Source organism: Pangasianodon hypophthalmus, chromosome 14 (genome assembly GCF_027358585.1).
Source record: "Pangasianodon hypophthalmus isolate fPanHyp1 chromosome 14, fPanHyp1.pri, whole genome shotgun sequence".
Lineage (NCBI taxonomy): Eukaryota > Metazoa > Chordata > Actinopteri > Siluriformes > Pangasiidae > Pangasianodon > Pangasianodon hypophthalmus.
Window position 1 is genome coordinate 12470755 of NC_069723.1, and position 17854 is coordinate 12488608.

The following is a 17854-nucleotide window of genomic DNA, read 5'->3' on the forward strand; positions in this document are numbered from 1 at the left end:
TGCAGATTACATACACAGGCTAAAGATTATACCAAAAAGACAACAAATAAATAAAATAAAATGTAATCTTGCAAGCTCTTAATCCTCAGTGGCTAAAAAAAAGTGGCATCTCTGTGTAACCACCACACAGCAGGCCAAGGTGCCTACAGCTATGAATGTCATCCAGCATGGCGAATGTACAGGAGGGGATGGCTAGGCAAAGAGGCCGAGATTTCAACTGAGGAGGTCATACTCTCTCTGTCTCTGTCACAAACACACACACACTTTGGCACTGTGCTAATAGCTGAAGAGGCCGAGAGTGCACAGTGCCTGGGGCCATGCAGCCGCCTGCAGCTTGGGCCCTGATTTAGGAGAGGCCTGAGGGAGGAGCAGGGAAGGATAAGTTTACTACTGTGGTGTCCAGTCCAGCAGTTCTTCTCTATCTTCACACATACACACACACACACACACAGCCTGGGTTCGCTAGCTCTGAAAAGCTAGCTCCTCCTGGGTAGGTGACCATCACGCCCTGCTCCCTAACTGATCAGACCAGAGGGTAAATCTGAGCTTTAACTTGCCTGGCAAGAAGCTTGGTTGGCCCACACACACAGGGTCTACAGGTGGCCTCTTTGTCTCGGACGACCCCTGACCCCCGAACTCAGAACTACCCCGGCATACGCTGACACACAACTCCCCCAAACACATGGCTAGCTCTCAGAGCCACATGCCAAAACAAGTGCTGCCCACCTTTCACCACCTCTCTGCCTGCCTCTGCCGACGTCTTCATCTCCCTCTGTCTCTTTGCCCCAGCTCCTTGGATCTAAAAAAAGGCTCATTCGCAGTGTTGATGAAAGAGGGAATAGTAAATACACAGACATGGGAGGTTATGAGAGGGTGAAAGTGTGCTGATGAGACCCGAGCATTCACGCCAGCTCATGACCGCCGACTGACCTGCCATGCTCAACAGCTGCTGTGTTTGAAGTTCCCCTTTGCAGCTCACATTTCGCTCAGGGACTTTTCCTGACAATATTACTCAGAAGAATAATCTGCTGTGTTGAATTCTTCTGTATCACCCAACCCGATTCTACTGCTACTCAGAGCTTAGCTAAGGCTACTGATCCAGCTCGACCTGGACACCTCTCCCAGACTTCAACGCGCCACTACCAGGAAGGCCACAGTTACTTCTGTGAAAAAGTATACACCAGCACTTGTGCAAACGCGCACACACACACACACACACACACACACACACACACACACACACACACACAAAAACATGGGCAGGAGGGAGGGAGGGAGACAGGTTAATGCTTCTGTATCCTGATGAGAAATGAGGTGTGGTCTGCTCTCAGCCTATGGAGATCTAGTCCTATACACACTTTTAGGGTTCCATCTATCACCCTTAAGGGTTCTCTGTTTTGTCATTCTGGTGAAAGCATAAAACATTCTTAAACAAAGGATTTCCCTTGAGGAACCATACCTTCGCCTGGATATCCTGAATATGGCCACATGGGTGAAGCTGGACAGCTGCACAGTTTTGATTGATCAACTGCAATCATTCCAAAATTTTCATGAGTTGTTACTCAAGTCTGACAAGTACCATTTTGACAAAACACTAGCTTGCTAAAATGGCTTTTTGACCAGCACAGCAGTCTTCACTAATAGAGTCTGATAAAGTTCCCACTGAGTCCAACAATCTGCAAAGTTCTATTTGATTGCCCATTTTCTGCCTCCTGACAAAAAAATCAAGTCTTGAAGAAAGGTAAATCAGAACTTGCTCCATTCCTGCTACTGTCACTGATCACTGTTAACACCAGTATGATGGTGGAAATGATGTTACCACCCTATAATCTCTAGAGAACTCCTTAACTTTTAAAGGTAGCTTTAAAATAGATGCCAAATACAGCAATTCAGAGAAAGTGTGCAAGTAGTCTCCTAGTGTCTACATCTTAACTAAAACAGACCAGATGCAGCTTTTTTCCCCCGCAAGCATCTGGTGGTTACTGTAAAACCTTGTATATACACACCTTTTAATTAACGTGTATTAAAATTATTTGTGGTACATTTGGCATTTTTTATGGGGAGAAAAATGAGACATACTCTGATGTTAAACTGCAGCACGCCCACACAAAATGGATAAAGGTTGGCAGGTCTGCTATGGTATGGACAGCTCTCTATTCGAATTTCTAACCATACCATGCTGTACAGCACTTTCTGGAAATGGAAATGCACACGCTCTCTCTCTTCTATCTCTTATGGACAGTGAGTAGTTAATGATAAGAGCATAGTTTCCTGGTAGCGATGTCCAAGGCAGGAATGCAGCTACAGTCTGTTAATGTTACAAGAGTAAGAAAACAGCTCCAGTGCCTAACAGACCTCCAATCCAGGAATAATGCACCTAGCCTTCCACCTCATAACACTTAGGCTTGACTTACGCCAGTCCCCCCCCCCCCCCCCCCCCCCTCTCTCTCTCTCTCACACACACACAACCTGAAACCTCACTTATACATTAGATCATATTCCTTTAAAAAAAAAAACAAAAAAAAAAACAGGTTCCCAATGAAACTAGGTTACAACACTGTGTGATTAAATATAACAGATAATAAATGTCTAAGAGACTGAATTAATTATATCACATTTCTCTGTGAACAAATGCTTTATGGACAAACATTTCTAGGCTCACCCTATAATAAAGCAATATCTTTCCACAAATGTGCTCACGGTATGCACGCAATAAATACCCTGTGACATTCCTCATACATAATGCAGTGAATCTGAACAACTTTTCACTAGACAAAAAGAATCAGCAGTCATATTAGCTTGAAGAAACCCCCTCATTCTTCCACTTTCACTACACAGCTGAGCCATCCCACAACAACGACTCCAGAGGTGGAGCTTCACTCAAACATGTGTATGTAAAATGGGTACAGCTTGAATAAGTAACAAACAATTCAATGCACGTCTTTGCTGCTAGCATTAAATATATATTGCTTTTCCATTTTATGAAACTTCTGTTATTAATAGAACAGATGACTGATCCCTCACAAAGTGTCTCTGTCCCGCATGCCGTCTCTACAACCTCTCCTCTGAAGTTCAAGTAAAGTTGAGAGGTGAGGAGGTCAAGGCGGTTTGGTTGCCGAGCTGTTGGGAAGGGGGCAGACACACATGCTGTCTGGACGCTGGGTTGGCGAGGGGGTGGTATGTGTGTGTGTGTGTGTGTGTGTGTGGACCCCTACTCTTCTCCTTTCATCCCTCACACTTCCGCACACACATCACAGTCTCTCGCTGAGGACTGGGCCCAGCTCCCAGAAATACACAAGCAAGCACGAACACATGGACGTGTACCCAAGCAAGCAGACACACACAATCTCTCTCTCTCTATCTCTCTCTCTCACACACACACACACACACAGACACACACACACACACAGAAGAGTCCTTCTCATCCACACTTTATACTCTCACTTAACTAATCTCTCTACAAGCTCTCCCCAAATAAATAAGCGCAAAAATCATGATGTATATGAAACGATAGCCTACAGTTTACATTTTTCCAGAGGAGGAAGAAACAAATATGAACTTGTGGAGTGATGCTACATTTTCAGCACTAAACATGTGATAACATTCACACACTCCTCGTGAATGCATACTTCCTTCTGAATATAGACTAGGTGCTCTGAAAGGGAAAGAAATAATGAGATAATTCCAGGTTTACCAAGCAAATGTTGCCAAGTTGAAGGCATTGCTGAGCCCCACAAAGAACTTTATTAGCAACTACTTAAAGCAGTATTCCAGTGTAATCTTCATCCACTGTATCTGTAATGCACAGGTTATTAACCCAAAAAGTATTTAAATTAATTTTCCTGGACTGAGAAAAGAAAGGAAAACCCATTCTTGACCTATGATGAAAGCCTAAGCATGTACACACACTTGCACATGGGCACCACACAATTTTATTTATTTTTTTTTATAAGTTTTGCCTTACATGCCTATTTGTCAGTAGAAAACAGAAAAAAATTCAAAACTTTTCAAAGAAATTGAGTGGTGGAAAGATTTTTTTTTTTTTTTTGGGACTACTGTATATTACGTAATACATCCTTTTTCTGATTTAAAACATCTGCAAGGCTGTTTGGGATTTTACCTGGAGAGACAGAAGAACTGTAACAGGTTCTCCAAAAAGTCTGGAACTTGCCAAGTTATAATTAATGTTGTTTTAAATGCAAAAGTACATTTTTTAATTTAATTTTATACTTTGTTGTTTCACTGATTACACAAAATATTTAATTATTTAGTTACTGAAATTTTTTAATTCATTATTTTTGAAGGCATGTGTACATGTGATACTCTAAAATTTTAATATCTAAACAAGAATCAAGAACCTGAATCAAGAAATGTATATTTTAAAATGTTTACTGAAAATGTTAAAGATTATTTTTTTACTGAAAAATGTTAGAAATTATTTTATTTGAACAATCAAAAAGTAATCTACAGGCCAGAAAAGGCCAAAATCTTTATCATTCTAATTGGACACTTGTATCATACCACATATTTTTATTACTGGCATGTCGATGAGTGTTTTATCTCTAGGCTTACCAGTTTTACCCTACAAATACGCCTGCCTTTAATAAAGCACTCATTTAGAGTCCCATTAAGAGAGTAAGCAGTTAGTTCCACAAAGATTTAGGTATCATTTTGTTTGGTGTTGAATAACCTTAGACTGGCAGTGTGTATGTAAACAAAACTACAACCATTACTCTCTAAAAGTCTGATGAGAAAGTTTTTCACATTTGTTTCTCCCTAAGGTTTAGTTGTATTCATGCACAGCCAGGTGGAAACAGAGGCATTTTGGTGTTTACGTTAAGCTACACAGACTACATTGAAAACACATAACCACATCTGGCACAAATTCTTATGCCTGAAAAAGTAATCCCATCTCAAATTATACAGTTTTGGAGGTTAATAAACAAATACCATTGACTGAAGAATTCATGAAGGTGTTTTACAATAATGTGTTTCACATACATGCTTATTTACTGCCCCAACTGCTCTTAGACCTCAATTATAAGTGAGTTTCACAAACTGGGTTTCTGTTTTCTCAGTGTAAGGAAATGTGTTAAAGTATTGTTTGTGTTAATGACAATATGCTACAGATACACTAGACAAAGAGAATAGTTTGAAAAACAATTGAGTATTGCTTTAATATAGTTCCATTATGATTCATAGACAGTTCTGGTGAATAATATTTTTCCTTCGATTACAACCTTTCTACAGACAAATCTAGAAGAATGTTTTAATGTGAGGTTGATCAGCTTTCTAACACGTTTTGGCTTGGAGATCTGGAAAAAGGAAAAAATAGGACTTCCTCCTGACCACTGGTGGCAGCATTGCATTGAGCCTTGAAGGGGAAACTGTACCACTGACATTATTCTATTCTCCTCCTGTAAAAAAGAAAAAAAAGTAATTTGCTCATTTATAAGAGTTCTATGCAGCATGAGAGAGAAGGCTGCCCACCCCACCCTTCCTTCTGCCTTTTTTAAGCCGGGATCCTGTGCTGCTGGCCCTGGCGTATTCCTCTCAACACCCCCATAAAGATGACAAAGCCCTGATCAAAGTCACTGGCTACCCCCTGGGTTCATCTCAATGCAATGTCACTCACAGTGCAGGGCAAACACACACACACAAACATAAACACGTGGGTCACGTGGGATCCTAGTGTCGAGTCACAGGCAGTTTAAAAACAGGAGGAGTCGGTCAAAAGCCACTCAGAAGCCTACTTGGCTGAAAGTGACACCAAAATACCAGCAAAAGAGAGGGGAAAATGACATAGCTTTAGCGTGTCAGAACAAAACTTGCTAATGGAGAAGACATGCTATCTGAGCACCAGGGCTCTGTGAAAGCCATTAGCTGGCCTTGCTCCAGTCAGCGATTTCCGGTGGCCGTCTTCTCCTGTCTCTCTCCTCCTCAAGCCTGTCCTGCTGCAGGAGGCTCATGTTTCTCATGGGTGTGAGTGGTGGGCATCTCCAGCACTGAACTTGACCATTTGAAGTCGACAGCTTTCAGCATGCACAGCAGGGAAGGAGTGCAGGGGAAGTGTGCTTGAGATAGTTCAGAGATGCCTTTGATCCAGCAGAACTACTCAATACTTTTCAGATACACATACTAAAACAACCGAATAGGACAGAGAGTGCAAAAAAACCCCCAAAAAACTAGACATCTGTTTAATGCAAGTCTAAGATGATTTGAAATAAAGCACTACATACTTCAGAGGTGACAGCAGGATGAACCGAATTAAGAGCTTGACAGATCAGACAGGCGGAATATAGGGTGTGAGCTGAGATTTCCGCTTGCCTCAAAAACTCACGGTCACTAAATCTAGTTGATCACTAGGGCACTAACGTGTCTCTCCTGGTGAAGTGTTATCTAGCAGTCATAGGCAACAAGTCCATACAAAGTTTGATTACTTTCCTGCTCACACACACCTGATTCAGTTCTTAAACTAACAGGGTTTCTGTGTGACTGTACACACATGCATAGCCATAGTTCCTAAACGTTACCCAATCTTCATCATCTTCAAGTTAAAATAATAAAAATTCACAAGCCCTTTCTCAGAACCGTATATATGAACAGCCAAGCACCTTAAAAATTTATGACTTGCATGGTGTGTGGCTCAATTTTCTCACACACACCCGAGAACACACAAACGCGTTCTCATCTGTCTCACGCCACGTTGATGGGCTTCTGAATGTGGACCACTTAATTTACTGAAAGCGTGTTCCGTCTTGCTCTGCTCCCATAAATTTTAGCAGCAGGGCTCAAGTAGTTAATGAGTTGCTCGTAAAACATGAATACAGAGGTCAAGGCATTACAACGCGTGATATTGTGCATGAAAAGCATGTGAGAAGTTGGAGGGGCTGCTGGCTCTCTCCCAGGCCATCTGACCAGCTGGCCAAGAGTGAGAAAGTGGGCTGTAGCAGGAAACACAGGAAGCAGAGAGAGTGAGAAAGTCAAGAGAGGAGGTCGATCACCTAACCATGAGCAAGGGCAAGTATTGTACGAAGTAACAAAGGGGCATGTCAAATGTTGACTTCTCTAATGCTGATGTTTTTCTTTCAAGTTTTAATCCAAGCTACGATGACACCCAACCTTCTCGGGAAAAAATGAAGTGTGAAAAGGCCCAATGGTGTTTATGATGTTTGAATAAAATGTATCAAATTACTTTCCATAATAAACACCCAGCGAAAATGAATTTTCTTCTTGTGGGGCTGAGAGGAAGTCGTTGGAGGAAAGACCTGATACTGTTGTCATTAGTAAGAAGAAGGCCCATGTGAGGGGGAGCCAATCAGATGACAGGACATGAGGGCATGGGGAAGGATGTGCAATTAACCCAATCAGCTTGATAAGGAGGGTAAGGGTGAGCTCTGCCCATGTGCTGAGAACAGAGGAAGCAAGATTACCTCCCTCCCTGAGGCAATGGTGCAAACATAAACACAGACACGCAGATACCAACACACGTGCCAATGTGAAAGTGTGCATTCATCCACAGCATAATCAGTGTGAGAGTGCTCGGGGTCAACGCTGAAGATCTTGAGTCCAGGAGTTCCCCTGTGTCTGAACCCGGTCATCACCTGTTCTTCTTCTGTCTCATCAGTGCAGCCAAGTGGTCAGCCAAAAGCTTGGGTTACTCAGCTTTGACTGCTTTTAAGATGACCCTCACTCAAACAATGCCCCTCAGTTAAGAAGGGATGTGTAGATGAAAGCCCCCACATCTCTTGGCCCTTCTGTGCTCGCCTTCCAACCCAGGCCACAGATGGCCCTTGCTCTGATCAAAAGCAGGAATGTGATTGAGGAAGATGGTTGATATGGTGAAGGGAAACTTTTGTATTTCTGCCTTGACACAGAGATGACTACACTGAAGCGCCCTTCTACGGGCAGCCACCTAAATAAAAGCAGTGAGATGATCCAAATTTCCATGCCAACCTAGCCAATGCCAAAACTTCATGGGAGCTTGAACTGTTTGCTCTTGCCCTATGCACAATGATTGCGTTCATTCTTAACTGTTGACTGATTTTTTTTTTATAGGCATCAGTGGGAGGAAATTAGATGTGATATGTTATATCCGATAACTTTTCACTTATCACAAGCATTTACTTGAAATGCTTAGTGAGTGACTGCAATAAAAACAAAAGAGTCAAGAGTCACTTAATAATATTATAAAGCAGCAGTTAAAGTGCAATGAGGTTTCTGGTTTTATTAGGCATGACACTGGTCTGACAGACTAAAGAGTGTGACTGCTCACTTATTGCATGCTTAGGGATGAAAAAAAGAGAAAAATATTAAGGAAAAAAACAAGCAGGTAGGTTAAGAGCTAAGGACACAAGATGATGGGGTATTGTGTGGAGGTCAAGGGTAATTGCTAGAAATCAGCAATATAGAGTTGGGAATAATTTGTTTATTTGAAGTGTTGGTTACAAAACCTGCCATTACTGTGCAAGTGTCAAGAGGAAGATACTATGCCATACATGAGGCTATAAAACACCACATGTGTAGGGTGTGTATATTTACCTGCAGCTGGGCATACAATGTGCAGCAAGTTGTAAAGGGTGTGAAGACCAGAGAAGTGGAAAAGGCTCGTTTGGGCAGCTTAGTCTGTCTGTGACCCATCGCCTTGTCTAAAACATGCAGTCCCATGTGATGAGCCCCATGGTGCCCTCCATTCTCCCTACTCCCTGTCCTGGAAGAATTCAGGCTAGAGGATCAGAAGGGAAAGGAGCAGCAAGCCAGCTCTGGTCAATAGTACAGCAACAGCCAAAAGAGCAGTGTAGCTGTAGAGAGGCGTCAACGTGGAGCCAGGCCCCAGGCGCACCTTCAGGCTCGGCCATTGTGTTACAACAAGCCTGGCCATTCACAGAGCCTACGTGTCGCTAAACTGCACTAATGAGTGTGACCACAATCACAGGGCCCCTATTCAGGAGCACAATGCGTAGGCCTGGTCTAAGCGGCAGGGATGGGGAGAAGCAGAAAGGGGGTCAGTGCTGGGTGCTCCGGGGCACTTGCCCAAACTCTCTCAGCACACACTTTAATGACCGGCCAATCAAGCGAAGGACAAGACACAGGAGGGGGAGCATAAGCCACGATAGCACAGCCCTTCAGCTTGTCTGCTGCACAGAAACATTATGTTCTCACTTCTTTTTTTAAACCACAACCCAAGGCAGAAGCTCTAGCCAGTGTAAACAAGTCGAGTTTTCTGCCTAATGGATGTTGTGGTTTTATTAGAGGTGCTGTCCTGGTTCAGTCTTCCTTTTGATAAATTACAATATCAAAACACCAGAAAAAGAAAATATAGCTGTTCATGATGTTTTTTAATTTTTAATTTTACAATACTTTTTTCATTTTTGTTCTTATAAATAATCACCCATCATCCTGAAGTAGCTTGAAAAAATAACCAGCCTAAAACCATGTAACTATAGCTGGAACTATACAGCTTTGCAACTGACACTGTGGTCCTAAAAAATAAAGGAAAAAAAGGCCAGCAGCACCAATCACATCAGTGTGGTGGCTGGAAAAGCAGGCCATGTCAGCTTCCATCAACTGGAGAAGGCTTTTTCACAGGAGCTATTTTCAAAGCTCCCAGGAGCAGGGCAGGATGGCCATTAAAACCCTGTTAAAACACTTCTGATGTTGTCAGCGGCCGCGAGGTGGAGTGGCCCAGTCCGATCGTCGAGATGCTATCTGCCTGCAGCAGTTCACCACTGCTGTCAATACTATGAGCTGGAAGGTGCAAGATGAGCAACAACCTAATTTGGCCATCAAAGTTTCATGTATTTTCCCCAGGCAAAAGCAGTGGAGAGCTAGAAACGAGGGGGGACTAAGAGAGGCCTGCTCTAACTCTGCTGAATGACCTTCACTCCTGAACCTTTTAAAACCCTTTAAAATGCACAGCTTACACTCTGATGTATTAAAAGGAAGATGGGGAGGAAAAACCATGCTGGTCGCACTTTTAAAGTTCTGACCTCGGGCTGAATTACATTTGCAGCATTTACACATATAATAGTGACCCTTTCAGCAAGCTTGCTCTGACCTCGAGATGCTTTCACCTCGAGAGGAGAGGAGAAGGGCTTTTATTTATTTAATATACCTGCCACATCACCATATACCAACAACAGAACATTTGAAGAAATTTTAGCACCGCATACTACCACAAACATACCTATACCCAGCTGTTATTTTTTATGCAATACTAGTAATACGACGCAAAGTGTACAGAAAGAATGATAAGGGGCCAAAGGACTTGGGAGCACTCAGATAAAATGCAGTAGCAAAAGAAGGAAGGAAGCAAGATATGGTGCTGGAGGTATGGGTAGTGATGTACGCTTGAGAATCATTTAATTAAAGTTAAATAGAAAATTAGCTTAACAAACATTAACAGGTATTATTAGCTAATCTTTGCACATGCATGAACCAAGTGATGGCTCATGTTTCCATACTGGTGTTAAACTTCATCACTATTTGTGAGATATATGTTTCTATATCCCAAAGCTGAGAGAAGAGGGTTGTGTAATGCTACTTAAACGATTTACTTTGTACTTTTGACATGCTGACAGCGATGTGTGAGCTTGTGGTCCAGAGAGAAATTCCAAACTGAAGAGAATGTGAAGGGATTGAAGGTCATTTTGCAGCTGTGCACATACATGGTACTATGTTTTCTGCTTTGGATAGCCATTGGACACCATACGACAATTATTTGAAGGACGCACTGAAACTGTACACACACTTAATACACATAATACATTTACAGGATGCCAACCTGGAAATGGCAGTGGCCAGATTGATAAATGAGGTAAATTTGTGGAGCCTGCAGTATCATTGTGCTCAGTAGACATATACAGTGGTAAATTGTTTAAAAAAAAAAAAAAAAAAAAAAAAAAAAAATGTTGCCACACATTAAACACAATGATATTATGTACAGGATTGAGGATTTGAATGTTTTTTTTATTGGAAACAATCAATGTTTGCTTTGTGGAAACAAAATGGGAATTTTTTTTCTCCATTTTCTGTTTTTTGATTGAACAATGATACACAGGGGATTATTGTTGGGGATTACTACCAAGAGCGAAGAGACAGCTATAGTGATGTTATTACACTGAAAAATGAAAATGTAAATTTTTTTTGTCAGAGAATATATATAAAATCAGACTACATGATGAAAGATGTCAAATAAACACCCTCAAAGAAAGGTGAAAAAAAGTGACTGTGAGAACACATTAAGAGAAAAAGATTCACAATCACAATCTACAATTCATTGTATAATGAATTTTTTTTTTTTTTTTTTTTTAGATTCAGACATTTCTTCAAGGTCCTCTATGGCTTAGATAGCAAAGGGATTTTGCAATGCAATCCCCAGTCAGGGTTGAGAGGTTAAGCTGAGACACAAAAGACATAAAAGAGTGTACTGACCACTGGCTGTCGCAGTGACACATCAGAATCCTAAAGACAGTGGCTGAATGTTTTAAAGATAATTCACACAACATAGAGCATAGTGACAGATATCCTGTATACATGTGTATGTATATGCAAGGGTACTAGATTGTGATCTCACACTAAATAGTGTTTAGAAGTAGAGCGTCTTGGAGAATTTGGCACGACTGAAGCAGTTTTAACCACAACAGAGGTATGTGATAGTTGTGAGTTGTGTTCATTTACCTCAGCACTCTATTGTGAACCCATGACATGGCCAAGATACACACTCTGCAGGAGAGAAAGCTCATGAATAAATAACAAGAGGGGAGTCGATGTGAGCTGAGGCTTCTGCTCTACTGAGTTCTGACACATCAGAAAAACTGTCAATGAAAATGGAGGAGGGAGAAGAACAGACTTTGGTAGGCTGACCATATTTTAAAATTAAAACATCCAATCAAAACATCAATGAGCAACAGTTATCACTTATACTGCCATACTACAATTAAATGCCATTCAGCTTAGAGTTCAGGTGGTTGAAGAGTTCATGTCACAAAGTGAAATTCCTGCATTGCATTTACAATAATGTGAAAACCATGCATATTTTGCTCTCAGGAATGTGGCTCAACAAAAACCACAAAAAAAGTGGCAAAACTCTCACCTCAGGGGTGGATATGAGTATTGAGGACAGTGTGACCCGGACAGAGTGTTTTATCATAAGCTCGGCTCTGGGAGGAGGCCAGTGTGATAAAAACAGATTTAAGGAGACTCCGGGCTCCAACTCACTGAGCTCTTTCACAGCTTTCAGAAGTTCTCAAGTGGGGGGGAAGCAACAAATATCAAGCAAGGCCCTGGTGTGTGTGTGCACTGATGTATGCGTGGATGATAGGCCAATGCGTATGTGTGTTTTTGTGCACCCCCTTGAACACACACGTCTCCTGCTGCGCTGGAGTTTATTTACAGGAAATGTGAAGGGAGCATCACGCCTGGCTGCCTGATGCAGAGTGACGTGGCGTCTCTAGTGAAAGGAGAAGTTAGCATGTCAGGCAGGTCAGCATGGGGCAAGCAGACAGTCAATAAAATATTCAACGCACCGTTCTACTATCATGGATCTAATGCCGCAGAAAAGCTGGCAGAATTCAGAGTCATCGCATTTTTTTTTTTTATGTAGACTCATTCCATTATGATCTAATTGACTCTTTTGGCCCATGTGCTCCTTCACAGGAAACGGCACGCTTTTTCTCCTGGAGGTAACACAAGGCCACGGTCCAGCTAGTGGAAGTTCAAAAGTGCACTCTGACCTATTGAAGAGGCTGTTACAATATGCCACACAATACACAATGCTCTCCACCACCGCCACCACTACCTATTTTAAGCTCATTTCTATTTTTCACTTTCCTCAGCCTATTTCTCTTTTTTTGTCAACATCCTTCCTGCCTCTTGGTACAAACTAAATATATGGTTGACTTCAGCAACCAATGCATCTTTTCATTGTGTTAGTGTCAGAGAGTTCTAAGACATAGTGGTTCATATACTCACAACACAAGACATTATTTCTAGTTTCAGTTCAACACTGGATGATAGGATGATATGCAGATGTTATAACAACATAACAACAAATGTAACTTGTTTGATATGATTTGAATACTTCCAGACATGCTCATAAATCATTTTACATTATTAGCATCATAAAAATAAATATTAGTTTAGAAAGACATACATGAATCACACCTCAAGCAAGAGTCAAAATACTTTACAGAATTACTTTTCAGCCTATGGACATTCTTTCAAAAAAAAAAAAAAAAAGCTTGTACTCTCCTACAAAGCAAAACTTTTTCATCATTTATAAATAATATGCCAGTGGATGCTTTTGTGCTGCAGAATGCATTCATCTTAAACATTTCTTGGTATAGGTTGTCCTGCTGCTGGTGTCATGCTGAGTCACAATGGCACCACATTCTTAAAATTATATAACCACAACTCAGTATGCTCTAATACAAACTGCAGACTAGTCTCTCAGTTAGACAACCACAGCTTGTGGCCCAAGCGAGTGCCTGGGTATGTAAAACACAGTAAGAACACACATTTTCACAGGGCACCTGCCTTTGATTTCTGTTTCCGACACGTCAGGATGCCTTGGGAAACAAGACCATGCAAGGAGGGAAAAAGGTACCGTTTTAATAGTTTACAATTGGGAGCTAACCTTAGTGGTAAAAAGCTGTATCTATTCCCAAGATGGTGGTGGTTTTTATTTTCTGAAGGCACGCCATAATACATCACAGAAGACCAGAGGCCCACAGCTTTAAGATGCTTAGCACTGCTAGCTCAGGCGTGCTTTTGCACACAGGCCGGACTCAAGTAAATAGCCCTGATCAAAAACATTCCATTCCACAACACCATGAAGAGTGCAAGGGAGAGGAAAAGAGAGAAGCAGTCCGTTTGAAAACAGACCCTCTGCCTATTCTATAATTTTCACAACAACTAATTGTGTCAGACCTCCCACAACTTGTTGCCAGCAAAGTGTTCCGCTGCACACTGTGACAAAGTGGGTGAGGAGATAAACAGAACACATGTCTCTGGGAGGACACACACCAATCTGACTGATGACGTACACTGAAGTAGCTCTATAACCATATGCTCAGAGGATAGTGCTTCAAAACTCCACAGCACAAGATGAATAACGGCTGAGCATAGTTGAGCTGTCCAGGGGCAGAAAAGCAGAGACTGCTCTTTCCTTCTAGGTTGGCATTCTGCAGATTAAATTAAACCACAATGGGGGTGATAGAAGAGGTAAAGACCCTGTCTACAAAGAGACTTGGGGAATGTTCCTGGTCTGTTGCTGGCAATACAGAGCTGACCTTCAGCACAATGGGGCATATTTTTCCAAGATGCAGAAAACTGATAGCAAGTGTGCCAGCATGACAAAGGAGCGCCTCTCTTCTAGCTGCCGCCATGCCGTGAGAAAAGCGTCCTGGTTGCGCATGTTAGCACAGGAGCCCGTTTCATTGATGGCCATTCATTACCATCTTAAACGTGGCGTCCCATGAATGAAGCTGGGGTCTTGGCATAGCTCAGCCTCCTACTCACATGAGTAGATGAGGCTCTCACACTGCGCCTGGTCTGCAGCACTGCCCACCCTGGGAAGAACGACTCGGAAAAGCGGCCACATTTGTTTCCAATTAGGTTATATGATCTCTGAAGGTCTAATTTGAACAAATCCTCCGCTGCAGCCACAAACTGTACTGTTCTTGTGAGATCTTTAATACGCAGCCTGGCACTAATGTTGCACTAAAGTAAATATAGAGGCGAGTCGAGGGTTCAGCGAGGCAAGGGTTCGGCGTGGTCAAGCCTGAGCCTTACTACTCATTACTGACACGAGACTGACATAAAGTAAACTCCAGCTCCCACACCCTGTCATTTAGCAGCAAGCGAGCTTTCGCTGGCACACCCTATAAACACCCTTTTCCCCTGACAACACGACGCTCAGCACTTTACAGCTCCAGTTATTAAAAGCAAGAGAGGCGAGAGTGAGCAAAGAAAGAGCAGGCAGAAGGAAAACACTTCTGAGTAAAAGCACGTAAGTGTGAGAGGAAGAGGGTAAAGAGAGAGAAACTAAAAGATGCAGGAAGGGCTAAGGTGTGCCTGGGGACAGGCAGGCTGCTCTCCTCGCTGAATATTGCACATTTTATGCTGCTTTGACCAACTACTAGTGTCTACTCTTTCCACAGTGCATATAGAGGCTGCAAAGCCCTTGGGGGAACTGGTGCCTCCGAGTGCACCCTAGTGAAAACTTAATGACTTATCCTGTCCAGTCCTCATATCGTTGACCAGGAACATGGTGTGAATGAACAGCATGGCACTGAGGTAATCCACATGAACAATGAAAGGTCACCCTAACATAGGGTGAAAGAATCTATGAGGTGAAGTGGGAAAAAGTAAAGGCAGGGTTACCTAATGTCTGGCAGAAGACAGATCCCTGAATTTCTTGCTCACGCCTGTAAGACAGCAGCCACTCTGGCTGGACACTGTGGCTTTGTGCTGCAACTTTACTGTAGGGTCCTATGCTGATTAAAATGCTGGCAGAAAATAAAAACTGTCCATTCACAGAACTGCCCTGAGGTTCTTATCTGAAATCATATTTTGCAGCAGTGCACAGGAACAAAGCTGGCCCAGTTCAGCGACTCGTCTTTTTGTCACTTTGCACAAAGAACGCTCCTCAAATGCGCCCCCGCATATCTGGCCCCTCAGGACGTGAAAGGATGTGGAGCTAACCAGACAGAGACACATTTTAAAACAGACTTTATGCAAACCCTGACATTAGAGATTAATGTAAGCCCTTCTGCAAAAGTTTTAATGAAATTCTGTGAGGGGGCAGCCCCTCCTTCAAAGTGCTTTGGAGTGCAGACAGGATGTGTTTTCAGACCTGCTCACACATCAGTTTGATGATGCGCTTTTTTTTTTTTTCTCTGAAGAGGCACCTCTGTAAAAGTCAGAACTGGTGTGAAACGGTCCTCAAACAAGCTAATCTTCCTGATAATTGCAGCAATTGTCCTTTATTAAAATAATGACTAGGCAGAATGCACCTGAACGAAGACGATTGGCACACAACTTTGACTCGCTGCAGTTCTCAAGCACCTTGTCTATCTTTAATTCAATTTTATTTTTATAGCACTTTCGATAATAGACATTGTCAAAAAAGCGACTTTATAGAAATTCAGGTGTAGATTTAGATCCGAAACAAGCAAGTCAGTGGCAAGGAAAATCTCTCTGAGACAACATGTGGAAGAAACCTTGAGAGGATCCAGACTCAAAAGGAAACCTCTTCTGGGTGACACTGGATGTTAGGAAGAACAGCAACAGCTCCATGCTGGGATCCTTGCTGTGCTCCAAGGCCATAGTAGCATGATCCTCAGTGACCTATTTCAATCCTTTTGTATAGAAGAATTAGGAAATGGCATGAGCTTCTTAAGGGAAGGCAAAAAAAGAGAGACTTTAATAGTACATACTGAGTACAAAGCTGAAAAGTGATGCTTTAAGAGTTGTGAGCCTCTGAAAAACCAGCCTCAACTTGAACAAGAAGGACAAGTTATAAGGAGCCAGTGTGAGAGCAAAGCAGACCGACTGCTGTGTCTCTTCCTCAATTCAACATAAGAGAGACAGAGTTCAAGAGCCTTCTCACTGTCACAGCACTCTTGCTCTGAATCTCAGCATTCCAAATATTTACACTCAGTGGAGCCTAGGGCTGAGAGCACTGTTAGAGTTACGACACATCTTTTACAATGTGCTAACATTCTGTAATGCATTACAGACCCAGAAAAGAGAAGATTTCTGAATGAGGGTAAAGATGAATAGTCATGAGTTTAAATTATGAGCTGCTTTTTGTTTTCATGTATCTCTTCCCGTATCGGTTCCCATGACTTATGGGAATAAACTCCTACATTTTAGGGCAATCAGATTTTGGATTATGTCCAACCATATTGTTTGTATTTGTGGTATCTGTATTTGTCCATCGAGTTTTTGTACATAACTGAGCAGCTACCCGTCACTGACATTACTGTTCATATTAGATTGTAATCATATAATACAATAGCAATAGTTAAAGTATGCTTTTAGGGCATGCTTAAATTCAGCATTTGATTAAGTCATACATGGAAATGGTCAAGTGGTCAAGAAAGGAATGTTCTAACCTGAGTTTAGAGAACATTTTATTTTTAGGTCACAACTTTTAATAGCACTTTTGTTGTTTTTCGAACAACAGTGTTGCAGTAAATAAATGTTATAAATCTGAATAAGATCGCCTCGTTTAGTCAGATATTCATCACGTTTTGCACATCCTTCTGACTTGAAGAGAAGTCCCTTTACAAATTGCCCCTCCCATTTCTTTCCATTATTTTTTAAAATGTTTTTTTTTTTGTTTTGTTTTGTTTTTTCTTTTCTTCATGGAGGGTTGGTGGATGTTAGGGGTCTCCAAAACCCAGTGAATCACGCTTGTCATTTGGGCTTCATAAATAAAATTGACTCACTGTTTCAGATTACAGGCTATATTTCATTATGGAAATTAAGGACATATAATCATTGAATTTATACATACACTTATGTCTAAATGTCTTAATTTATTTAGAAATAAAAGTCTTCACCAACAAAGTATAAATAACTTTAACTCAGTATATAACAAATTAAATATGACCCCAGTGTAAGGGCTATGCAATTTATTCGATAAAGATCTCACATGCCAGACACATCTTTTCTCAGAGTGCCTGAGGCTAGAGCAACTAATTTAGTGACCATTCCATTATTCCGGGTCTTCTCATCAAACTTCACCCCCTCTGTAAACTTCCTCACTTTAATCAAATTCAGATCAGCCTGTATTACACATTTTTCACATTCTTAGAGATAAGAAAAAGCCACTTGTGTCCTCACT

At 41.8% G+C, this 17854-nt stretch overlaps 1 protein-coding gene across 5 annotated transcripts in view; it reads right to left on the reverse strand.

Annotated features, from left to right (window-relative positions):
- Positions 1–17854, reverse strand: part of bcas3 (BCAS3 microtubule associated cell migration factor) — a 202862-nt gene that overhangs the window by 48407 nt on the left and 136601 nt on the right. The window contains exon 24 of one of the 5 annotated variants that reach the window (XM_026924236.3): positions 5149–5417. The exons of the other annotated variants lie outside the window; for them this stretch is intronic. Coding sequence (XP_026780037.1) covers positions 5407–5417 — 11 coding nt within the window. The 3' untranslated portion in view covers positions 5149–5406. Of the gene's footprint in view, positions 1–5148; positions 5418–17854 lie in introns of those variants that run through there. 5 annotated transcript variants of the gene reach the window in all.